Raw genomic sequence first — 25,898 nt, forward strand, 5'->3', positions numbered from 1 at the left:
AACATAATAACATAATATCTCATACTAAATTAGTTGTTGCTTTAAAATACTGACGTAGCGCGCATTTTGTTTCCCATATTATGAAAATAAAATAAAATAAAATACAGCTAAAGTTATGCCCAAAGCGTTTAAGCATGTGTCGATTTGTGTTTTTTTTTTCGATATTTATGATGATTTAATAAATACGTAATGATTTTGTAACCTACTTACAGTGTTACAGTGAACTGGTAAAGTATTTTTGTAAGGATCAAAATTACACCGTTACTCAATCCAACCTGTATATAACAGGAATAAGTTCCATGATAATATCGCTAAGTTCCAATACTCATGTTTAAACAAATAATTCTCGATTTACACAAAGCAAACATTAAATGGAATGGTTTATTCTTGTGTTATGGTAATAATTCCCGTAGAGTTTCTTTAATGGACTAAGTTACAAAAGTATTTACGCAAGACCGTCCATTTGAATGGTGTAAACATAATTTGTGGACAAAGTTGTACGTGTAACGGTTAGAGGGTGTTGCTACAACTGCTGGATTTAATTAAACTGTCGGTGTTGCCAGATCTCCTACGTCATCAAGAAATGGGAAAATTATTCTTGCCAATTACCATAATCAGGGAAGCGCGGTCGTTTGTGCTAAGAGGAAAGGGGACGGCCGTTTCTCCATACAAACGTAGTCCCCATTTTCCTCTCTGGATATTGACATTATGGAAAATATTCGTACATAATTTGATGTATATTAACCATAGCTATGCGTTAGATTTTTTTAGAATTTTTGATTATTGTAAAAATTAGGAGCGATTTAAACAGATTTCATGCAAATTTTGAAATGCTCCTCTTAATCATAATCATAATCATCTATTTATATTTAATAATTAAAAATTCGAAAAAAATCAAACGTTGCTTTGGTTAGCTGTGTTTGATATACAACAAATATGTCAAAATATTATCCAGAGAGGAAAATGAGGACTACGTTTGAATGAAAAGGCGATTTCGCGCGGGTCCTCCACTTTCGTCTTAAGACGATACCTACTAGAGTAGAGGTTCAAACTAATAAGTGTTTTCGGGTTTTTGAAACCGTGGAATATTTTTACCTGTGGTATCACGACAGTTTTTTGACTCGATGTCGTGGCTCGTGGCCGATCTATCATACTTTGCAAACCAATATATACACGGTGAAACATTTCTAGAGAAAGGAAAGGTTTCTGAAAGGATAGTTATTACTTACTTACTGCTGTGGCGCGACGACTCGAAGTGGATCTTTGCCTCCGACACCAAAGACCGCCATGCTACTCTGTCCAAAGCCGTTTCAGTCCAGTCGACGGCACCGAGTTCGCTGAGGTCTTTCTATTCTGCACTTCGTTGTTAAGCTTAGTATAAATTTAAAAGCGGAAAAATACTGCCTTAGGTGAGACTTGAAATTTTGAATGATCGATACTCCAGCGCTCTAAGCTGCCAACTGAGCCACCAAGACCTCAGCCATAGTCAGCAAATCTTCCCACTATATGGGTTTAGGGGACCCTAGCGACGTCTACCGTAAGAGCGTTATACTTCTTAAATAGCCACCGGAGTTCCAAGTCATATTGGTTTTTCCACTTTTAAATTGCGACACTCATTGTTTGACATGATGTCTCTATATAAAATAATAATACTGATATAATATGAACATCTTGCTGTCGGAAAAGATCATTTTGTTGTTGACATTGCAATCATTTGCATTGTTTTGTTATATTAGTAGAAGAGTTGCTTAGGATGGGGCTAGGCCGATTTCTGTAAGATTTTCTCCGAATATTTATTTAGTGAGAGACCAATGAGCCCGACATTTTTATACATAACTTTTAATGTTTGTTATGCTTAATCCCGAGAGGTGCATTTAGAGCAGGAATCCATGTAAAAAATGGCCATACCGCTGATAGATGGCACTAAGTGCAGATGGAGTTGTCCCCGAGAGTGCCTTTCGCTGCGCCCCGTTGAACATGTGCCAATGAAAGCCGGGCTCCAGATTTGTTATAAAACGAATGAAGCTGAAAACAAGTTTTAATTCCCAAACCGGAAAACTTACGTACTTTTGTATGCTTCGCCATGTTCGACTGTTTATGACAGCTCACATAATCGGAAATTATGGGAGTTGGGCGCTATATCGTCGGGGATAGTGCAATACCGCATAACTAACAAATGCAGTAAGGTCCAATTACCTTGTACATTGTTTGAATTTCGAACTCTTTCGACTTTGTTAGGTGCCCATTATTTATTGCCCATATGACCACATTAGCATTCTAAATTTTTGCGGGCTTTTATTTGACTTGCTCTTTTAGTTATTAAAAAAATCAATTGAACAGGATTAGTGACACCCGCAGTAAAGAGTTTTTCATTTCTCATGCTCTGAAAGAGGGTCATTGTTGTTCTAAAAGGTGTGCAGAAAATGATACGTATCTGCACTAGAGCATTTTACGTTCCAAGTACGTATTTTTTTTACTTTTTTACGATAGGCAATTGAAGTTTGGATTTAAATTAATTTGTTATAAAATTTCCATTCTGATATTTAACTCCCCATTCCATAAATAACGATACTTTTGCCTAAATTGTTAATTGAAAAAGTACGCTCAAGAAACACTAAGAATTTATACTTAAGTAGTCATGTTTTTAAAAAACATGCATTTTACTTCCCTCGTATTCGTAATGAAAAGTAGAGTGTTTAACTCGGGTGAAAAGCATCATTTCAGCCTCGGACTTTTGGCGCTCTCACTATGTTCGAGCGCCAAACAACCTCTGCAGGAATGAGTGCCTTTCATACCTTGGTTAACAATCTACTATTGTTACTCCTACTTAATATTGTGTTGGCCATTTTTTTACATTACAGTTCAAGTTTTCCTATGGTGCGACTATACCAAGGTTATACCATGGTTATACCTTGTTTACCGGCAGTATTAGTTTCGCTAGTAGCCGCTGGCGCTAGCAGCTGCAAGCTAGTGTTGACGCATGGTATGGTCGCGTTCATAATTATAAATTGTCTGATTTGTTTGTTTTCTTAATGCTTTTTTTTCTTGTATATTTGTTTTTTGTTTTTGTATGTGTTTGTGTATGTGTTTGTATGTGTTTTTGTATGATTTCTCTGCATATTTTTTTGCTATGTTTGTTTTCTTTAACTATTCCTGTTATATATTTTTGTAATGTTTTAATATGTATCTTTATGTGTTATATGTCGTGGCGTCACCGAATGGGCCCTACGGAAGACCAGCGCTGGCTTTATAGCCAGCATTATGCTGAGTTGGTGATGGTGATGGTCCATTTCGTGAAGAAAACTTAATGATTTCTTCTTTTCTTGCTGTTGTTGTCTGTACATCTTCGTACATGTGTTGTGATCGTCATGAATAAATATCTTTTATGTTGTCATTGATTCTGTCACGTGTCTAAAATTTAAGATCCGAATTTGACAGGTGATGTAGATGGCGCTCTACGGCTGCGTACATTAATATACAGATCTAGAATGTAGATGTCCTGTCAAAAACATCCTGTGTTTCTCTATTCTACTGATAAAAATGATTAGAAATACAAACTTTTTACAAATATCATTTATATTAATTGTAAAAAATAAATAAATATAGTTGGTCAAACCAAATTGGCAGTAAATAAGAACAAAAAAAACTATACTCATCCTTTGCTTTTGGGTGCTAGTACTAGTGTCAGACAAGGATAGTATGATTCTCTCTGTCTATGTTTGAAATGAGACAGTCCCTTGACAAACTATAACTCATATTACTATTATCTCTTGAATTTCAGAAAATTGTTCTGGACCATTTTCTTGGCTCTGAAATATTAAGAAAAGATTATGGTATTAACTTACAAAAATAAAACATTTTACGCTTAATATTATTGCATAAGAAAATACATCAATTATATGTATATAAATACAGCGTCCTAGCCTAGACAGCCTAGTCGGTAATGACCTTGGCTATGAGGCTGGAGGTCCCGTGTTTGAATCCCGGTAAGGAATTTATTTGTGTATCAATTTGTTCCTGAGTTATGGACCTATTGTGTGTATTCCGTCGTCTAGTACCCATGTACAAGCAGCAACCTGTTTCTAGATTGGGGCTAGGTCGATATATGTAAGATTATCCCCAATTTTTTTATTATTTTAATTTTAGTCTAAAAAAAACGATGTTGGTGCCTCGTTTTTTGACATTTGCTTCTTGGTTACATTTGGTTTTTACAACCCCAACTCCTAATATAATTTTGCAATATATGTACGTATTTTTTTCTGTCAAACGAACTGTCAAATTTTTGTTTTAACCTCAGAATAATGACTAAAGCATAGAAGTCGGGCAAAAATGCTTCGCAAATATGTATACCCGTACTTTACTTCCTTACGAATTAGATAATGTGCCGAAAAGAGATGCATATATGCTTGTTATTTCTCATTTACGTACGGTGTCATAAGTTTGATAATTTGCTAGGGATGTAACTGTGTCGACTTTTTATATCGATAAATTATGCATAAGTTTATGTGCCGTGTAAAAGAATAATCACGAAATTGGCAAATTGATAATAGTCTGGTTAATGATAATAATGTTGGTGATCCCAAATAAATAAAATAAAATAAAAATGAAAGTTGAACCTGAAAAAACGCGGCAATTTCAAGAAATCTGTAGCAGGCGGCTCGTTGAAATGAAATGCGTGGAATACAAGGATTGCATAACTTTTATACTTTTTATAATTTTCATATTCTAAAAATCATTAAAAAGTATAAAAATTATGCAATCCTTGGAATCAAAGAGCCGCCTGATATAAGGATTAATGCATGTACCTAATATAGCTTTTATCTCATTTGCAGTCTACCACTCAGAACCGTCTAACTATACCTCTCGTTTTTTTATCATTAGAAAGAAGGCGAGCGATCTTAACGTGTCGTTTTATGGAAAAACACTTTGAAAATAAGTCACAACAAATATAATATACGATCATTTACATACTTTTGCTTTCATAAGTAAAATATTGCTATATTTATAAAAAAACTTGCCAATAAAAAGACACGTGGAAATGGTTTACCGTTTTTTCTAATGCTAAAAGACTAGATAGTTTCTAGTCATGTACAGTCAGCTGCAGAGAAAAGGCACCCCCCTGCATACAAAGTTCTGTAAATTAGTATGGACGTGGGGTACCTTTTCTCTGCAGCTGACTGTACCAAATAGGAAATGAAAAAAAAACGTTTTCGTTTAATATATTTTTTTAATTTAATAATAGGGAATATTACGCGAAACTCGGCATAGGTGGCGCCACTATCACAATCTGAGGGTCTATCGCGAAACAAGAAAATCGAACTTTCGTTATCTAACATCTCTGTCACTTGCGTATTCGAGCGATAAAGAGGCAGCTAGATAACGAAATTTCGGATTCGAGTTTTCCGGTAGGTCCCCTGAAAACTTGTCAAAAACCTGTTAAAGGTACAGTATGAATAAGTTACTCTACGGTGCACTAAAAAAGCTAGTGCTGCACTCTGGTGGCAGAACATTGCAGTAATATCCCCTATTCCTCGTCCTTTGGAAATCTGAAATAAAAAGTTGAGTTTTGTGACCAACAATATTAATAAAAGGAACATTCATCAATGATCATTAATATCTTTTTTATTAGGGTTCCGTACCCAAAGGGTAAAAACGGGACCCTATTAGTAATACTTCGCTGTCCGTCTGTCTGTCACCAGGCTGTATCTCATGAACCGTGATAGCTAGACAGTTGAAATTTTCACAGATGATGTATTTCTGTTGCCGCTATAACAACAAATACTAAAAAGTACGGTCCCCTTGGTGCGCGCGTCCGACCCGCACTTGACCGGTTTTTAGTATTAAACTGTAGTCTGGCAAACACAATCTGTCAGTAAGTAAGAACAAAGCAAACTATAGGTACAGTCGAAGGCAAAAATATCGATCCAGACAAATGGCTTAAAAATATGTGAACACGATTTTATTGTCTGAGCGTACACATATTTTTGAGACTGGGAATGTATATATATTTATGCCCTTGACTGTACTCATCAATTAAAATGAGACAGTCCTGGGCCAAACTATAAGAAAGCTGTAAATGTCGATAGGTTATTGATCTGAGGTCGATACATCACTATGCCAAAAATATAACCTTTCATACTTAGCAGAAAAGTTCGAAAATTTATGCAAAAATCTATATAGACTTGAATGCAAGTAATAATTACATAAACAATATATCGATTTCTATGTTTAGGGTCAGGTCCTATAAATTAATTTGTTCAAAATTGATCAAAACTCACCGATTAAAGGTTTTCGGTTCGTGCGTATTTTCTTTTCTTCCTGTATGCGATTTACAGCCCTCGATCACACAAGACATTATCACAAAGGGAACTTCAAACCATTACAAATAAAAACTCAACACGTTTTCCAACAATCTTTCAGGAATAGTAACAATATAATTAAAATAAACCAAGATGACCGCTGAAACATCCCGAAATATTTCAACTAAAATAATACGACTATGTCAAGTTGTTACAGTTGACACCTACCTGTGAAATAACGAACATATATTTTATTTGGCTGGATTATATTATAGAACCACATAGGACCATTTGACCATTCCCTCAGTTCATCTTATGACAATACTGAAAAAAACGAAAGAACTTGCGGATTGTTGTCTCACTCACTCATAGACAAAAAGTAATAACGTGTTGTGAATACGATATCTTTTACCAAGCTTTTATTTTTGCCCGGCTTCTTTGCTTTAGTCATTATTCTGAGGTTTTAACTGACAGGGTGATATCGTCCGGCGGACTGGTAATGGGTGGACCCCTTTACTCTCTCTCGCTCGGACTCTTTCACCAATTCTTATTTGTTTTTTATCTCTATAAGAACTTCATTCACCTCATAATATTGTCTTCGGTTACCCCGATAGTTACTCATGAAATATAACTATGAAAACCGATTATATCGCGTGACCACCCGTTGACCACGAACGCTGTAAAGGGTTCGAAACGTCAGGATTATAAATTCAATATACGCGATATAATCCGTTTTCTGTTTTATTTCATCCACCTCAATTAAACGGTAAGCTACCTTTACCGTTTTCATACCACGGAGCTTGACGACACCGTTGTGAGTAGGGATGGCTCGGCTCGTCGAGACCTCAGTCGTCGTCGGCCCGATGTAGGGGTTTAGGGTGTACTTGTTCTCGTAGAAAGCTACGAGCTTCATCATCAAGATGTCGTTCAGGCTGTTTGGTGTCTTACGAACGGTCTGAAAACACGTTAGTTTTAAATGTTTAAAACGCAACGGTTACACTCATTTGAATTTTTAGTCGCTATTGGTGACACGTTACGGGCCCGTGGGGGGTCCTTCTTCAGGCCGGTCAGGTTGACCGTTGTGTTCTAAATATTTTAAAATGTCCTACAAAGGTTAGTTTTGATCACGTTAGTTTGGTTGTTTATCTGTTTGTTTGTATTTTAGGCCAGGAAATGAATGCTCAAAAAAGTTATAGAGAGAAAACCTTGGAACACAATTTTTGACTTCGTAACTTTGTTTGGACTAGTTAGGAGGTGAACATATCAAAAGTCCCCGGCCGTAGCCCTCGAGCCGGAGGGAGAGGGGGGTTTGAAGGTGCCATTTTTCTGTTTTAAGATTATACCTCGAAAACTATGCGTTTTAGCGACATGGCAACTTTTACAAAATGAAAGGTGAATACATTTGTTACACGTTTTATTTCTTCAAGTTTTTCGATATCTTGTATACAAAATACAAAATTCTTTATTTTATAATAATTTACATTTTTGTGATACAGGGGATGGAGCCGCCCGGTAAGCAAAACAATGCTTGTGTTGGGAGGCACCGCTTTTCCCTAGGTTTATAAATAATACATTTTTTTTTTTTTTTATAGTTTTTACAAGCTTGAGGTACCAATGGTACCATAACTAATAACTAAGAAATAGTGGTGATTATACATCCGAGTTTTTTTTTTTTTTTACAAAATTTCTAGTTGTATAGTTTTTGAGATATCCGCTCTTGAAAGTTTATTCGGTGCTTTGAATTATACATGTTGATATCTACATCAGTGAAGCTGCTAGATCGTGTTTGGTATCGTTTTTGTATAAATCCGGGGTGCTAAATTCATTTATGCTATCACATTGACACCATTCCGAAGTAAAAACAAAATTAAAAAAAAAAAAAACATTTTTTAAACTCCTCCTCACGCTTAAACCGCTGAACCGATATCCATGAAATTTGGTACAGAGAGAGTTTGAGTCCCGGGACATTACATAGGATAGTTTTTATGACCAAAATCATCTTTTAAGAGAGTGAAAAGTGGGATGGAAGTTTGTATGGGGAATCAATAACCGCTGAACCGATTTAAATGAAATTTGGGATGGTGGGGTATAATTTAGTTGAAAATGATACCAAACACGACTTCAAGCCTAAACTTAAACAGTATGAACCTCAGGAAATCAGATTCGGCGAAGAAATTGAATTCCCCCCACACCCCATTTCACACCTGGATGCTGATAAGCAATAATGTGTCAACCAGCAAAAACTGAAAAAAATAAATTTTATTGCCATATTGTAGCCGGTCCGCTCGTCTTCATTTTGCAAATTTGCAATGAAGCTCCACATGTGGAAAACAAATAAAAAACCTTTCATTTCCAAAATATGCCTTGTATACCTATATATTTTTTTCCCCTAAAAGTAAACACATATAATTTATCACATACATATAATATATTTATTAATATATATATATATTTATTTTTTATTTCTCAAAACAAAAAAGTCATGCATGGTAGGGTTAATTGTAGGTATATTGGAATATACTGTTTAATTTAATAAATTCACATTATATACTGTAGGAAAACATTATAGTTTTAACATGTCGCCAGAGGTCGTATCGCGAAAAACGGAAATCTGAATTTCGCCGTCTCTCTATCGCTCTTATAGATCGCAGGGTCCGCGGGCCATGCGAAAATTTCGTCAGTCATCGCCTCCCGGTTGATACTTCGTCACATGATAGTTTAGATGCTATCATTGCTATCATGAATTTAAAAAATAGTCAGCCGGTGGTATCGTGGTGAAAAGTCCGTCAGCTGGTCACGTGAACATGTAAAAAATGTTTTTTTTTTTTGTAATCGCCTCCCGATTGATACTTTGTCAGGCGATAGTTTTGAAGCTATTAGACCTGTACCGCTGGCTATATTTTGACCCCTAGGTTATAAAAATATTAAAGTCAATTCTGTTTTCGCTTATGAATACTTTGTTAAGATGTAAATCTTACATTTTGTTTTGTGTCATATATATAATTTGCTTTTCTAGTAATTTGTTATTTTGTGGTAATTATTTTTTATTTTGAATTATCTTGGAGAAAAAAATATTCGAGAGAACACATGTAACTGTGTTGCATTTAGGATAGTGTTTTTAGTGTGAAAACATAGTTTGTGTCAATTACGTCCACTGCAATCTGATACTATGTCATAATATTCTAAATGACACAAAAAAAAATTAGAGTTAAAAAAAATTACTCAGGTCGAATTTAATCGTTTAAATAGGTCCATTAAATGATTTTGTGTCTTATTAAGGCATAGCTTCATAAGATATTTGATGATTTTGTTGTAACAGGCTGTCACCGTTACAAAAGAATATTAAAGATATTAGAGTTTACATCTTATTAATTTGAAATGCAAGATAAATAAGATGTATGAATTTGTGTCACTTGCATCCACTGCATAAACAAATATTACAAAAATATTATTTGCGTTCAAACGAAGCTAGCGGTCGGTCTGAATGGGCAACGGAGGCCGTGCAGGGTGGGGCCGCGGCGTGACCTTGCCGTACGCAACGCATGTTTACTTCGCCTTTGCGCCAAATTAACGCAACTTATTCAAAGAAGTTACGCAAACAACACAACAACAAGCAACAAGCAAGCAAAGAATGCGTCGAATTATCTTTTACCTATTTAAAACTCATAGATATTGTACAATGTCACCATTATGCAAAAGAACTGTAAGTACATGTTTGATTTGCGAGCGAGCTGGCAACATTGCGCAGGGAAATCTTAAAAATATCGCGTTTGCGTGAACGCCACATACATTTGTGACAGTGATAGGGAAAAGGTACCACTAAAGTAAAATTTGGTTATTAATACCGTGACTTTCTTTCATTCTTTGATAAACAAAATTGCTATTTATGCAACAAGTGCGGAAGTCATCTTTACGCACGTGTATCATACAATGTTTTACTATGCATTGTGCGAGTAAATAAAAAAACATGTCATGGCAAATAAGTTTAATTATTAAAAGGAGTGTTTTAAATCGACACGAGTTCCGAATTATTTATTCGCACGTGTATCGTACGTTTTACAGTACATATGGCCCTTTAAACTTTCGACATATGCACGGTAAGTGCTCTTTTCCGCACTAGTGCGAGAAAGTAGCACCATATGTACTGTAAAAAAAAAATTGAAAACAAAAAGCACTAGTGCGGAAAAGCAGTACTTTCCGCACGATATGGCTCCGTAGGAAACGCACTTTTCGAGCACATGCATTGTAAAAAAATATATAGGACTGTATCTCCTAAACCATGCGTCGTAGCGCAAAAATAATAAAATTTTCGTTCCCCTTTATGTAACCCAAAAGTAATACATGAAAAATACAATGAAAAAAAAAGAAACAAAATCTTTATAGGGCTGTATTAGCTGTATCTCCTATATCGTGCATCGTAGCGCAAAAATAATCAAATTTTCGCTCCCCTTAAGAAACCCTTAATTAAAACTTTAAAAAAAACCAGGAAAAAACTTTATAGAGCTATTATAGCTATATATATAGATATAATATCTCCTAAACCGTGCGTGGTGGCGCAAAAATAATAAAAATTTCGTTCCCCTTTATGAAGCCCCAAAGTAATATACTAAAAACACAATGAAAAAAAAGAAAAAAAATAACAAAAAAACTTTATAGGGCTGTATCTCCTACACCGTGCATCGTAGCGCAAAAATAATTAAAAAAATCCCTTTAAGAAACCCCTAATTAAGATTGAAAAGCGCAAAAAAGAAAAAGAGGAAAAAAAATCATTTTAGGGCTGTATCTCCTAAACCGTGCGTCGTAGCGCAAAAATAATAAAATTTTCGTTCCCCTTTACGGAACCCCAAAGAAATATACAAAAACACAATGAAAAAAAAAAACAAAAAAAACTTTATAGGGCTGTATCTCCTAAACCGTCGTAGCGCAAAAATAATCAAATTTTCGTTCCCCTTTGTGGAACCCCAAAATAATATACAAAAAACACAATGAAAAAAAAAAACAACAAAAAAATCTTTATAGGGCTGCATCTCCTAAACCGTGCATCGTAGCACAAAAATAATCAAATTTTCGTTCCCCTTTAAGAAACCCTTAATTAAAACTTAAAAAAAAACAGGAAAAAAAACTTTATAGAACTATTACAGCTATATATATAGATATAATATCTCCTAAACCGTGCGTGGTGGCGCAAAAATAATAAAATTTTCGTTCCCCTTTATGCAACCCATAATTTATATTTAAAAAAAAACGCAAAATTAAACAAAAACATCTCATCATTATCTCTTAAACCATGCGTCGTAGTGCAAAAATAATTTAAAAAAACCCCTTTAAGAAACCCGTAATTAATACTTTAAAAAAAAACAAAAAAAAACCAGGGAAAAAAAACTTTATAGAGCTGTATCTCCTAAACCGTGCGTGGTACCGCAAAAACAATAAAATTTTCGTTCCCCTTTATGCAACCCATAATTTATATTTAAAAAAAAACGCAAAATTTAAAAAAAAATCTTTATAGGGCTGTATCTCCTAAACCATGCGTCGTAGCGCAAAAATAATAAAATTTTCGTTCCCCTTTATGCAACCCATAATTTATATTTAAAAAAAACGCAAAATTTAAAAAAAAATCTTTATAGGGCTGTATCTCCTAAACCATGCGTAGCGCAAAAATAATAAAATTTTCGTTCCCCTTTATGCAACCCATAATTTATATTTAAAAAAAAACGCAAAATTTAAAAAAAAAATCATTATAGAGCTGTATCTCTTAAACCATGCGTCGTAGCGCAAAAATAATTTAAAAAACCCCTTTAAGAAACCCGTAATTAATACTTAAAAAAAAAACAAAAAAAAACAGGAAAAAAAAACTTTATAGAGCTGTATCTCCTAAACCGTGCGTGGTACCGCAAAAACAATAAAATTTTCGTTCCCCTTTATGCAACCCATAATTTATATTTAAAAAAACGCAAAATTTAAAAAAAAAAATCTTTATAGGGCTGTATCTCCTAAACCATGCGTCGTAGCGCAAAAATAATAAAATTTTCGTTCCCCTTTATAAAGCCCCAAAATAATATACAAAAACACAAGAAAAAGAAAGAAAAAAATAATAACAAAAAAACTTTATAGGGCTGTATCTCCTAAACCGTACATCGTAGCGCAAAAATAATCAATATCCGTTCCCCTTTAAGAAGCCCCTAATTATGATTTAAAAACGCAAAAAAGAAAAAGAGAAAAAAATCATTTTAGGGCTGTATCTCCTAAACCGTGCGTCGTAGCGCAAAAATAATAAAATTTTCGTTCCCCTTTATGCAACCCATAATTTATATTGAAAAAAAAAACGCAAAATTAAAAAATAAAATCTTTATAGGGCTGTATCTCCTAAACCATGCGTCGTAGCGCAAAAATAATAAAATGTTCGTTCCCCTTTATGCAACCCATAATTTATATTAAAAAAAACGCAAAATTTAAAAAAAAAATCTTTATAGGGCTGTATCTCCTAAACCATGCGTCGTAGCGCAAAAATAATAAAATTTTCGTTCCCCTTTATGCAACCCATAATTTATATTAAAAAAAAAACGCAAAATTTAAAAAAAAAAATCATTATAGGGCTGTATCTCTTAAACCATGCGTCGTAGCGCAAAAATAATTTAAAAAACCCCTTTAAGAAACCCGTAATTAATACTTAAAAAAAACAAAAAAAAAAACAGGAAAAAAAACTTTATAGAGCTGTATCTCCTAAACCGTGCGTGGTACCGCAAAAACAATAAAATTTTCGTTCCCCTTTATGCAACCCATAATTTATATTTAAAAAAAACGCAAAATTTAAAAAAAAAAATCTTTATAGGGCTGTATCTCCTAAACCATGCGTCGTAGCGCAAAAATAATAAAATTTTCGTTCCCCTTTATGCAACCCATAATTTATATTTAAAAAAAACGCAAAATTTAAAAAAAAAATCTTTATAGGGCTGTATCTCCTAAACCATGCGTCGTAGCGTAAAAATAATAAAATTTTCGTTCCCCTTTATGCAACCCATAATTTATATTAAAAAAAAAACGCAAAATTTAAAAAAAAAATCATTATAGGGCTGTATCTCTTAAACCATGCGTCGTAGCGCAAAAATAATTTAAAAAACCCCTTTAAGAAACCCGTAATTAATACTTAAAAAAAAACAAAAAAAAAACAGGAAAAAAAACTTTATAGAGCTGTATCTCCTAAACCGTGCGTGGTACCGCAAAAACAATAAAATTTTCGTTCCCCTTTATGCAACCCATAATTTATATTTAAAAAAACGCAAAATTTAAAAAAAAAATCTTTATAGGGCTGTATCTCCTAAACCATGCGTCGTAGCGCAAAAATAATAAAATTTTCGTTCCCCTTTATAAAGCCCCAAAATAATATACAAAAACACAAGAAAAAGAAAGAAAAAAATAATAACAAATAAACTTTATAGGGCTGTATCTCCTAAACCGTACATCGTAGCGCAAAAATAATCAATATCCGTTCCCCTTTAAGAAGCCCCTAATTATGATTTAAAAACGCAAAAAAGAAAAAGAGAAAAAAATCATTTTAGGGCTGTATCTCCTAAACCGTGCGTCGTAGCGCAAAAATAATAAAATTTTCGTTCCCTTTTATGAAACCCCAAAGTAATAACAATAAACGCAATGACAAAAAAAGAAAAAAAAAACTTTAGGGATGTATCTCCTAAACCGTGCATGGTAGCGAAAAATAATCAAATTTTCGTTCCCCTTAAGAAGCCCTTAATTAAGATTTAAAAACGTAAAAAAGAAAAAGAAAAAAATCTATATAGGGCTGTATCTCCTAAACCGTGCGTCGTAGCGCAAAAATAATCAACTTTTCGGTCCCCTTTATGTAACCATTAATTTATACAAAAAAAAAATTTTTTTTTTATAGGGCTTGATCTCCTAAACCATGCGTCGTAGCGCAAAAATAATTAAATTTTCGTTCCCCTTTATGAAACCCCAAAGTAATATACAAAAAACACAATGTAAAAAAGAAAAAAACAATAAAAAAAACTTTATAGGGCTGTATCTCCTAAACCGTGCGTCGTAGCGCAAAAATAATCAAATTTTCTTTCCTCTTTATTCAACCCTTAATTTATATTTAAAAAAAAAACGCTTTCACTAAACTGCTGTAACTCGGAAACTTAGAATCCACAAAGGGGACTTTACTAAATTATGACACATATTAAAGCCTGACCAGTAATATATGATCATTGTCAAGAGGGCGCTATTCATTCTCATGTATAGGGTGACAGTTCAGTATAGTATGAAAAAATATTGTATTTAATGAACATCATCATCAATGTAATTAATGTTGCTTGCCACGCTTAAACATAACAAAAATCACAATAAATTGCGTCTTAAAATAAACTTAAAAAGTCTACTAAAAATCGAAACAAAAGTAATTTTTAAGTCGCTGATGTGACATTCTCAATCAAAAGGTAGGTACCACTTTGTCGTTTACCATAAAGACGAAATTTGATTATATCTTTATACAAATAACCTGTCAGAGAAAGTGGTACCTTTTGATTAGGAACGTCACAAATGTTGGTCAGTATGAGGAGTGCAGCCTACAGTTTATTTTTAATTATATTTATATACCTACTACGGTAAGATTGATAAGACAATGTAATTATGCCTCCGAATGAAATAAATACACTGTATCGCAAAACTAAGTGGCGAGACAGCTCATAATGCCATCTCTTGGTTGGTCTTAACTTAACAAGGGTAAAGGAGATAGGGGGTAGGAGGAGGAGCCAGCTGATATTGCGGCAAGTATAATAAGCACCCCACCCGCGTAGGTACCCTTCCCCGCGCACGCCCTTCTTGCTCAATTGAGTTTTATTTTGCCAGATAGTAAAAAAACCGTGGATCAAAATGACCCAAATTATGAATGATGTCTCAATGTGGTATTATAATATTATAGACGTAAACTTAATAATATGAATTTTTTTTTGTGGCAGATACAGGGTGTTAAGTAGAAAAAAATTTTTTTTTAATAAAAGCGGTGGATGAATTTGACACAGATTTGTTTGAATAACATATAACAATGTTCTGTAAAGTACAACACTTCACTTACTGACTCTAATATTTTTTTAGGCGTTTTAGGATCAATATTAGGTATTTATTAAATGCCATTATACCCGTGGATGAAAATGACACAAAATGCGTGTGTACGTCGGAAGCCACTTTGCCTTTACAGGGAAACAAAGAATTTCGTCTCGAATATTTTTTTTACAGAATGCTGATTGAAAAAAGAAATACCTAAATTTCTACCTAAGCAAATACCTAGGATGACACAAAATATTATTTTTAGGTTTAGTATATGGTCTGTAAACTATATATAAAAAATAAGCAACATTAATATTCTTATAACCTCAGAAGTTATTGGTACAGGTCTATATTATGAATTAAAAAAAACCGTCAGCCGGTTGTATCGCGGAGGAAAGATCGTCAGCTGGTCGCATGAATATGTATAAAATACCTTGCCATTTCTGTCCGCAAAGTATACGTGGAAATGCAAGAGTTTATTTAAACGCCTGATGGAACGCTACATGCAGTTTTATGATTTTGGTAGTACTATTATAACGAGACACGGCACGTATTTTTTACATGTTTATGCGACGAGCTGACGGTCTTTTCACCGCGATGCAACCGGCTGACATTTTTTTTAATTCACAATAACATCTAAACTATCATTTGACAAAGTATCAAACGGGAGGCGAGGCCTAAATTTTTTTTTACGTGTCGGTGGCTGCCATTCCTCAACCCACCAACGGAGCGGCAGCTGACGTCCACGAGGGTTCATCTTACGTAGCCGTTAACCACTCTACGTATCGCCCGGGAGGTGATTGGTCGTGGAAAACTGTTCGTGGCTCGCGGTCTAATATTACATATTTGAGCGATTTTCGATTTTCGTGGCAGACCCTCTAATATAAGGCAGAAAGTATTTTATTCTGGTGTTCATTGGCTTAGGACTTAAGAAATCAGTTTAATTTAATGCCGAAGAAGCCGCGGATTAAGTCCCACCTATTTAAATATCAGATGAGGCATATGAGGTATAGGGGATATTAACTTACTGACTTCGTAAGGACTGAATCCACTCTTGGAAATATGCAATCCCTTTCCGTTGTGCTGGGTTCGTCGAATTTTTGTCGGTATTTATAAACGCGCGATCCCATATTTTGTAGAAAATCTACAAACTCATCTGAAAACTGCACTGGATTGATTTCCTAGAAATATTTTCAACTTTTTATTACGGAATAAAGAAATTTATCAAAAACCATATATTCAATACGCACTACATTTGGCGCGGCGGTCTGAAAGTCGAAACTTAAAGTAAATACAATTATTAACACGATGTTTTGTCGACGCGGGCTATTCATGGAAACTGCGATTATTCAGTGCAATGAAAGAAATCAAATCCGTCCTGCCACAAGAACTATATCTGATAAGGTTAGCACTTGCCTTTTTTTTCTTTTTCGTCATTGAATACGAACTGGATACGTAACAGCGTCACATTCATGTTTTTAATCATCCTTTTTGTGCGCTAGCTGAATAGGTACCCCACAAACAGATATGACGTTTGCAAAATCAGGGAATTTATAGCGAGAGGATACAGCAAACAATTGAACGAGTCGAATGCCACTCATGTTAACTTGGTGTTGAAATATATAAAGCGCTGTGCTCTTTGTTCGTTTTCGGCGAATTGTTGCCGAGATCTTACTAGGTGCGAGTAAATGCAAGTGGAGTCAGAGGAAATCAGAGGGAAGGTTTAATGGTTTCGCCTTGATCCTAGCGCTCGCTCGCAGTTACACTGCTAGATTTATTAGTTCAATTACCCGGGCTATGTTCGGAGTCGCTTCGCTTGCTTGCGCGCAGACGCCGGCTAAATTCAACTCAGGTCGTAAGCACACTGCTTTTTATACCTAGGGAACATTCAATTGCTAAAGATTTGATAGGTAGGTATTTACTTCAAGAATTTTTAGGCTATATACACTAAAGCACCATTCACTAACCCGGGGTTAACCAGTTAAACCTGGAATTACCATGGTTACCAGTACAATTTGACACTGGGTTAACGGTTTAACCGCTTAACCCCGGGTTAGTGGGATGGTGCAAGGGGCGCCAAGTGTGTCTACCTGATGAAGGCACCTTTGTACATAGCTAGAATATTTGAGATGGATATTAAATTCGTAAAAAGAATACCATTTTCTTAACTTTGACACATTTATTTTTATCGACTACCCTTGTGTCATATTATGTTCCACCGTAGCTTCAAAACTGAGCTGACTTTAAGGAATTTGGTGTGATCGATTTTTTAAAATAAATTAAACGGGTTTTCGAGTTAAGTTGAATTTTCTGTATGTGTGTGTATTAATAAGCTTTCGTCCCTACTACTAAGTACTATCAGCATTTATCAGTAGCAGAGAAGTGGCTTGCAATTTTCAAATGATCGCTGGAAATTCCAAATTCTAGTCGAAGTACATATTCGTACCTGCACAGCTTGCACAGGTTGGCGCACACTAAAAACTGCCGCAGACCAACGCCGCCCAACTCATCAGGCACTATTAACCATACGTAAGGGAAGCGACTCAACGACGCCTTTGAGATGTAGTTACGGCTACGGCTGGTTAACAACGATAGGTGATAGCGCGCTTACAGCGAGTGTGACAGCGGCACCTAGGGGATACCAGTACCACGGTCCGCGCGAGACGCAAGTGCTGCGACAACCAGTTGGAAGCGACCAGGCCAGGTTACTGCGTGTTGTCAACGCAGTGCTTAGTTAAGTAGATGCTGTTCCGATGCCGATAAAAGTGTATTTTACAGCCTTTACATTACTTTCCTACAAAGAATACCTACTGAGTGGGTCGGGTTGAGGCGCAGCCGTGCTTTTTGGTAGAATATATACTTAGGTCATACTGCTGCTTTAGTTCTCATCGCGGATGTCACGATAGATCGCTTACATCACACGTTGCTCCGGAACATAGTCTCTTTTCCCTCCACTTTAACTCCACTGGCAGCAATCCACTGCCGAAACCGGTATTCGACGACCCGAAGTGTACTGAATTCACTAGCCAAATTCCGGCTCGCAGGACCATGTACTGTTGGCTATGCTTTTTACCCTTGGCTTGAGACACTCCTACTTACCAGACGAGTTTCTGAAAACGATTGTTGTACCGATAGTAAAAAATAGAACCGGCGATGTATCTGACATTGATAATTATAGCCCAATCTCTTTGGCTACAATTGCAGCGAAGGTTCTTGACGGTGTGCTTGAGCGTCACCTCAGTAGATACGCAGTGTTAGATGATAGACAATTCAGTTTTCGTGCTGGTCTGTCTACTGAGTGCTATTCTGGTTCTGAAGCACACCGTCAGGTACCACACTGACAGGAGAACCCCCGTGTGCGCTGCTTTTCTCGATCTTTCGAAGGCCTTCGACCTAGTGTCATATGAAAAACTATGGGAGAAGCTGCAGAAGGCGGGTCTTCCTCAAGAACTGATAAGACTGTTAAAATATTGGTACAACAATCAGTATAATTTTGTGAGGTGGGGGATGTCGGTATCGGATGGTTATAGAGCTCAGTGTGGAGTAAGGCAAGGGGGACTTACATCTCCACTACTGTTTAACATTTATGTTAACCAGCTGATTGTCGAGCTCAGCAGCACCATGGTTGGCTGTTCGATCGGTGGTAAAATGGTAAATAACATAAGTTACGCTGACGACATGGTGCTTTTGAGCCCGTCGATCAGTGCTATAAACAAATTGTTAAAGGTGTGTGACACGTATGCGGAGTCTCACGGGCTCATCTATAATATTAAAAAAAGTGAGATACTCATCTTCCGAGCTGGTAACAAGACCCTACCAATAGTTGAGCCGGTGACACTCGGCGGCGTGGCCTTGAACAGAGTATCCAGTTTTAAATACCTGGGACATGTAATCACCGAGGATCTAAAGGACGATGCGGATGTTGAGAGGGAACGCAGGGCACTGGCAGTAAGAGCTAATATGTTGATTCGCAGGTTTGCGCGTTGTACAGTGGAGGTCAAGAAAACATTGTTCATGTCGTATTGCCAATCATTCTACACGTGCGGCCTGTGGATCAATTATACGAAGCGTGCTTACAGTGCTCTGCGTGTCCAGTTCAATAACGGCTTCAGGATGCTGTTGGGGCTACCACGCTTTTGCAGTGCATCAGGCATGTTTGCACAAGCACGAATGGACGATTTTCATGCCATAATGAGAAAAAGAATCGCCTCTCAAATGTATCGCCTGCGGGGTAGCACCAACAGCTTGCTGGTAGATATAGCCGAGAGGTGGGATTGTCCGTTTTTTAGCCACTGGGCGTCGGCTCATCGTCCTGTTTACCGGGACCCCAAATAAATAAATAAAATAAAACTGTAATACCTAGGTTAAGATGTACTAACTCTAATATTATAAGTTTGTATATAACTAACAATCTATGGGCAATCTGGCCTGAAATAAAGAATTTTATTATTTATTTTATTATAAAGGCCCAAAAATAAAACAACTCTTATTGACCATAAAATTAGACAATACTGAGTACCGGCCAGAAATTCCCGGTAAAAAATAACAGCGCGGACTACGATTTTTCACTCCGTACAGCGACATCTAGCGGGTAATTAGACTACTGGAATTAATTCCTTGCAAATAAAACTAGGAAATACGAGTATATACAGAGAGGAAAATGTAAACTCTACCTAAAAACTGTAATATTTCATCGTCCATTGCTCACGGTCCAATTGCTACTCCATGGATATTTGTAATATATTTTTCTGAGTAATGTTTTTTATATTTTCCTATTGTTTCCTGATGTACAGTATCGGATTCACGCTTTTTTCTGTTCCTCGTATTCGACGGTCCCAAGTGATGTTGTAGGAACTGTAAAACTGCTTCTTTTCAGGAAAAACCATCAAAGTTTTCCAAACAGAAAGAGGCCTGTTAATACAAATACACAATTTATTTTCCAAATTGACATAAAACATCAGTGAATTAGCAACAAGAATATCTTGAATTAATAAATAGAATATTTTTGTTAAACTAAAACAAAACAATAAATCTGAAAAATGTGTGATATTCCAAATTTTTATATTAAAGGAAAAAATGGAAAAAGTTACACTTCCGTTCTTTTCCATTTTTTCCTTTAATATAAAAATTTGGAATATCGCTCGCAGACGTATCTGCATGTTAAAAAATTGATTTTGAAAATGTGTGGTTTTAACGTATGTAATGGGAATTTTATGAACTTCGATGCTAAAAACACAAAAATGGCCGATTCACAATAATTGGGACCGCCGATATATTTAGCATATAATCTGCTGTAATAGATGTCATAAATGTACTAAAGAAAAAGTGACCAAGCCCTCCGGTGGTGGTGGTTATATATGTACATAGTAGTGTGTCTACTTATAAACAAATCTCAAAAAATATTTCGTAAAATAATTTGATTAGTTCCCTAGCTACATGTATATTTAGCAGAGTTAAGTGTTCGGCTCGTGGCGAGGAAGCGGAAGCCGCAAACACCCCCTGTCGATGAAACTTGGCCAACTTTCAAATTTGTGGGTTGGCGCACTCAGGGCTACACTCGTCCAGCAACGCTATTCCAATATGCTGCCATATCAATTATATGGAATATAACAATTAAGTACATAAACATACATATGGATGGTACCCTTTTCCCCTTAAGCGGAGAAAATAGCTGAATCCAATCATCTTGACAGTTATCATGAACGAGTTGTTGATACAATATGCTTGTCTAATTTATTTTTAAATTGGTTCACATTTTGTGCTGAAACCACGTTTTCTGTGAGTTTATATGTATAAAACTTCTTCAGACTACTGTCAAAATTTAATTTAAATTTAGCAGCAGTCACCAGGGTGTAAGGACTATTGAGAGTTGATGGTATCTAAAATGAACAAGGCTAATGGGTGAAAGCAATGTACTAATACTACGGGATAAAAACCCGGACGCCTGCCTAATAAAACGGTATGCAATTTTCGACAGATGGTCACTCGACCTCATAAGATGGGCCCCCACAAAGAGCGACATCTAGGATAGCTCAAGGGCAACACCGGTGTGAGGGCTGACGGTAGAGAGGTGCCACTGGACTTTAAACATATAGCCAACTCGCCATTTACGTTTCCACATCTACCCTCGAGAACTCAGCTCTTGCGACTCCACTCTGTACAACTGGTAAAGGCTTGCCAGAGGCAGAGGATCCCGTGCTACCCACCTACCATTCGGTTCAGCCCTTGAGTACGTTGGGTCGCTACACGCAGCCCTGCATTGACTGCATTGGTAAAACCAGCGGGCGATGGGGTCGTCACATCGCTACGCCGTTTAAACTGTTGTACCGTATTAAATTAAAAGGTAGTAGAAATGCAAAATTACATTAAATTCTTAATATTAATATTACCTAATAAATAATTACACTGATTATTTTTTGCATACAGTCTTACTGCGCATTTGCGCAATAGAGTGTCCCAGTACATGACATTGCCTTAATAGTGACTACCTTATTACCTATACGTAAGCAGATGGACAAACGTACTACTAACCACAACAACTCGACTATTGGAATCAGTTGGAATTAGATAAAAATGCTCGTTTGGTGAAATCGACCCAGTTGTTCTTATGTTTTTGACAAAAAAAAATACGTCTCACGATCAAGTTTACGAGAATCGGCAGAAAAACGCAACCTATAGCGGAGATCCGGACAGCCGTAGCGATAGCGATTTTGGCCAAGCTGAAACTGAGACGCTTCGCCCTCGCTCGGTCAATAAATATTCATACTCGTTCAAGACTTTCTAATGACAACAATTTTTGCTCCATGTATTTTCTTATGACGAAAGTGGAGAGATCAGCGCTAAACCGCCTTATTATACAAACGTACCTAGTCCTTATTTTCCTCTCTGCATATAAACATTATACGGAAAATATATTGACACAGTTCGTTGCATAATAACGATAGCTATGACCCTACGTTAGTTTTTTTTTTCGAATTTTTAATTATTATACGAGTTAGGTGCATTTAAATAATTCTATGAAATTTGTTTTTTGCTTCTATTTTTTACAATAATCAAAAAATCGACGAAAAGTCAAACTTAGGGGCATAGCTATGGTTTATATGCATACAATTAGATTATATAAATATATTTTCCAAAATGTCAATATCCAGAGGAAAATGGGGACTACGTTTGTATGGAGAAGCGGCCGTCTCCTTTCCTCTTAATATTTTCCGTAATCGTAACAATCGTAACAAACAAACGCAGCCAATATAAATGTGGATGTAAAACAATTCAGGTCAGAGTCTCGTTATATTGATGGAGCGCGTCCGAACGTGAGATAGTGTCCGAGCTCCTGTCCGTAGCTTCATGAATATTGTACGAGCGCACGGCCGGCATTCGCCAGATTCCATACTTGTATCCCGGGCTTTATGTATACGGTGAATACCAGTTGTGAGATATATAGCCCGATCGTCTTGCTTTTTGTTTACGAACAAAAACTTGCGGTTACTGTGACGTGGGAGGCGCTATTTTGAAATGGGACTCCAAAGTTTGAAGACGAGCTGAAGCCACGGGCTTTAATTTTGAATTAATTTTTTTATGGAAATTAAAGTAATTAATACGTAGTAAAGATAAAACTATTGGCTTCTAGCACTGTTTAGTAGAACAATCGTAATTAACGCCGTACGCTGCGTACAATGCTTGTGCAATTATCTTTATTGCACAGGCACACCTCACAACGCTTACAATACATGACATACGGAAATAAACAAAAACATGTATTGTTGGTCTAGGCGGCGCATGCATAGGTAAATACAACATTATATGTTCTTGATATGTAATATATAAACATTATGTAGTTATTTATCAAACTAAATACCTACATGATACTTTTATGTAGGTTACATTAAAAACATATATGTAGGTATAACTCAGGAACAATTATTTATGCTCATGGCACAAATTTATGTCCTAACCAGAATTCGAACCCAGGAGTCGCAGGACCTTCTACTTCGGAGGTATTACCTACGGTCACAACCAACTAAGCAGGTCACTAAATCTATGGAGACGTTAGGATTAGGACACTCCTCTCTGCGTCCTGACCACGGCAGCCTGGGCTCTCACGGCCTACCGGGAACCACGTTCGACGTGTTGCCTCTCTGTCGCACCTGTAAATTCGTACGAAAGTGTGACAGGGAGGCAACACGTCGAACGTGGTTCGCGGTAGGCCCTCTGCCCCGCTGCTGGCGGCATAGGTATAGTCTGCATCTTCTCAAATGATTTATTCGCCAAAGACGAACGCAAAAGAATCTGTTAAACAAAAGCCTTTGTTACTTTCGTGCGTGCGCGTGCCCATTGTTGGTGAGCATTGTGTATCAGCGAGTGGCATGCGCTCACCAACAATAGCCACGAGCCTACCAACAATGGGCACGCGTATGCACAAAAGGAACAAAGGCTTTTGTTGAACAGATTAGGGTCTTTGGCGAAAAAATCATTTGAGAAGATGCAGACTATAAAGTTTTTATATGATTTTTATATATTTTGTACTGTTTTTGTATGTGTATTTGGACGTTGCATGATACACGTTGGAAGCTGCGTGTAGCATTTAACTGGAAACCGAAGAGTAAGCCGAAGAAAAATTAAAAATCTATCTTATTAAAACTTTTTTTTTTATTAAAACGCACAGGACGCGAACATGAGGCACTGTGCGTCATATTCATTTGTATCATACCTTTGACAATTTTAATTGTTGAATAGGCCTCTAAGGCCTGAGTGGAGCGACGATAATACGTCAAACCGCCGTCTGCGGTTACCGCCCCCGCCCCGCCAAAATTGACACCATTTATCTGAAATACTCTGCATAGGCCGTTAATCAAGTGCCGTGTCAGACAAAAATGCGCTTAAGTGCACCCATTAAAATAATGATCCTCACAATTCTTTTAATACATTACTTTAAAAACAATAATCATATGCGCAATCGTCGTCATATAGCGTTGAATTATTAATAATTAACAAAAACCGACAGCTTATAACAAATTGATTAGGAAAATTTAAGGCGGTTCCCTGAGCCAGATGTCGAAAAATCTCCCTATATGATCATGTTTTTCTAAGAGGCGTTGATATTCGTAGACGTGGAAAAAATATATGTAGTTCTTGACTATATTATCTTTAATGACATAGCTCCCGATATACGAATTATGAGTATTATGACACTTCGCTCAATACAACTAATTCCTAAAGTAACCTCTAACTCTGACTTTTAATCAAACTTTACTCGGTTATTTATTATGTGATACTATAAACAAAAAAGAAGAAAAAACAATCTTAACTTAAATAGTAATTTCATAGCTTCCGAATTTCGATATTGTAAGGTAACGTTTTTAAAATAAATAAAAATCGACAAAATTCCTTCATGATTGCTAACCAAATTTCAATCTTTGAAATTGACAATAACACCGACGTGTCGGAGCAGTAGTGCAGCTGCGGTCGGGAAAACGTTAAAATCACCATATTACGTGCAATCGATATCGTCATTCATTTTACTATGGAAATTAACAATAACACCGATTCGTTCAGGCCGCTGCAGTAGTGTCGGTGCAGTCGTGCAGCTGCAGTCAGAAATGGACTGTCACCTTAGATCCTAGATGACCAAATAAACCTAAAGATTTTTAAATCCCTATAAAATGATACCCTACCCCACTTGACAGACTTCGTCGATTTGATTTTTAGGGTTTCGTACCCAAAAGGGTAAAAACGGGACCCTATTACTAAGACTCCGCTGTTCGTCTGTCTATCCGTCTGTCCGTCTGTCTGTCCAGACGGACAGACAGACGGACAGACGTCTGTCACCAGGCTGTACCTCGTGAACCGTGATGTAGATGTAGACAGTTGAAATCTTCACAGATGATGAAGCTGTAACAACAAATACTAAAAACAGAATAAAATAAATATTTAAGAGGGCTCCCATACAACAAACGTGATTTTTTTGGCGTTTTTTGCGTAATAAGAATAAGAATAAATTTATTGAGAATAATTTAAATACAAAATTATTCTCAATAAATTTATTCTTATTCTATGATAAAATAGTGATATAAATTCAATGGTACGGAACCCTTCGTGCGCGAGTCCGACTCGCACTTGGCTGTTTTTTTTTCTTTTTTTATAATGTAGCGTCTGACTTTAACCATAAGTATTATTTAGTTTTTACGATCATGATACTCTGACAACTTAGTTGGCACGTTTGGTCTCTAGAGTGCCACAAAGAAGAAACAAACATACGCATACATAGGTACATACACTGTTAAACACATTATTCTCCTTTTGCGCCGCTCTGGGTACATAACCAAGAGAGTATAAAAGCGATGTGGTTAAACGGCAACTCCGTGATAAACTGAAAGCTATTCGTCGGCAGTGCATCGGCATCGGTCATTCGTATTTCGGGACGTGGCGAATATGGTATGCACGAGGGAGGTCGATAACGCGCCAGGGGCCAATAGTCACGTAGAACGAGTAAACCGTGCTGCGTTCGTACTTTCCCCGTTTGATTGAATGTTTAAGAAA

General features: G+C 36.3%; 1 protein-coding gene across 1 annotated transcript; it reads right to left on the reverse strand.

The window, feature by feature from the left end:
• Positions 1-3,752: 3,752 nt before the first annotated feature.
• Positions 3,753-16,748, reverse strand: LOC134741791 (uncharacterized). The gene is made up of 4 exons (XM_063674686.1): positions 16,610-16,748; positions 16,388-16,540; positions 7,081-7,254; positions 3,753-3,809 (listed from the first exon to the last, which is right to left on the reverse strand). The coding sequence occupies exons 1-4, from the start codon at positions 16,691-16,693 to the stop codon at positions 3,753-3,755; spliced, it is 468 nt and encodes a 155-aa protein (XP_063530756.1). The 5' UTR covers positions 16,694-16,748.
• Between the last annotated feature and the right edge of the window lie 9,150 nt (positions 16,749-25,898).

This window comes from Cydia strobilella, chromosome 5 (genome assembly GCF_947568885.1).
Source record: "Cydia strobilella chromosome 5, ilCydStro3.1, whole genome shotgun sequence".
Taxonomy (NCBI): domain Eukaryota; kingdom Metazoa; phylum Arthropoda; class Insecta; order Lepidoptera; family Tortricidae; genus Cydia; species Cydia strobilella.

What these genes read in the sequence shown, in the direction of transcription:
- LOC134741791 (XM_063674686.1), bottom strand. Translation starts at nt 16,693, where the DNA reads ATGAATAGCCCGCGTCGACAAAACATCGTGTTAATAATTGTATTTACT. An exon ending in ATTCAGTCCTTACGAAGTCA is followed by an intron (nt 7,255 to 16,387) that starts GTAAGTTAATAT and finishes ACGTGTTTTCAG; the next exon opens with ACCGTTCGTAAGACACCAAA. An exon ending in AGCTCCGTGGTATGAAAACG is followed by an intron (nt 3,810 to 7,080) that starts GTAAAGGTAGCT and finishes TTAATATTTCAG; the next exon opens with AGCCAAGAAAATGGTCCAGA.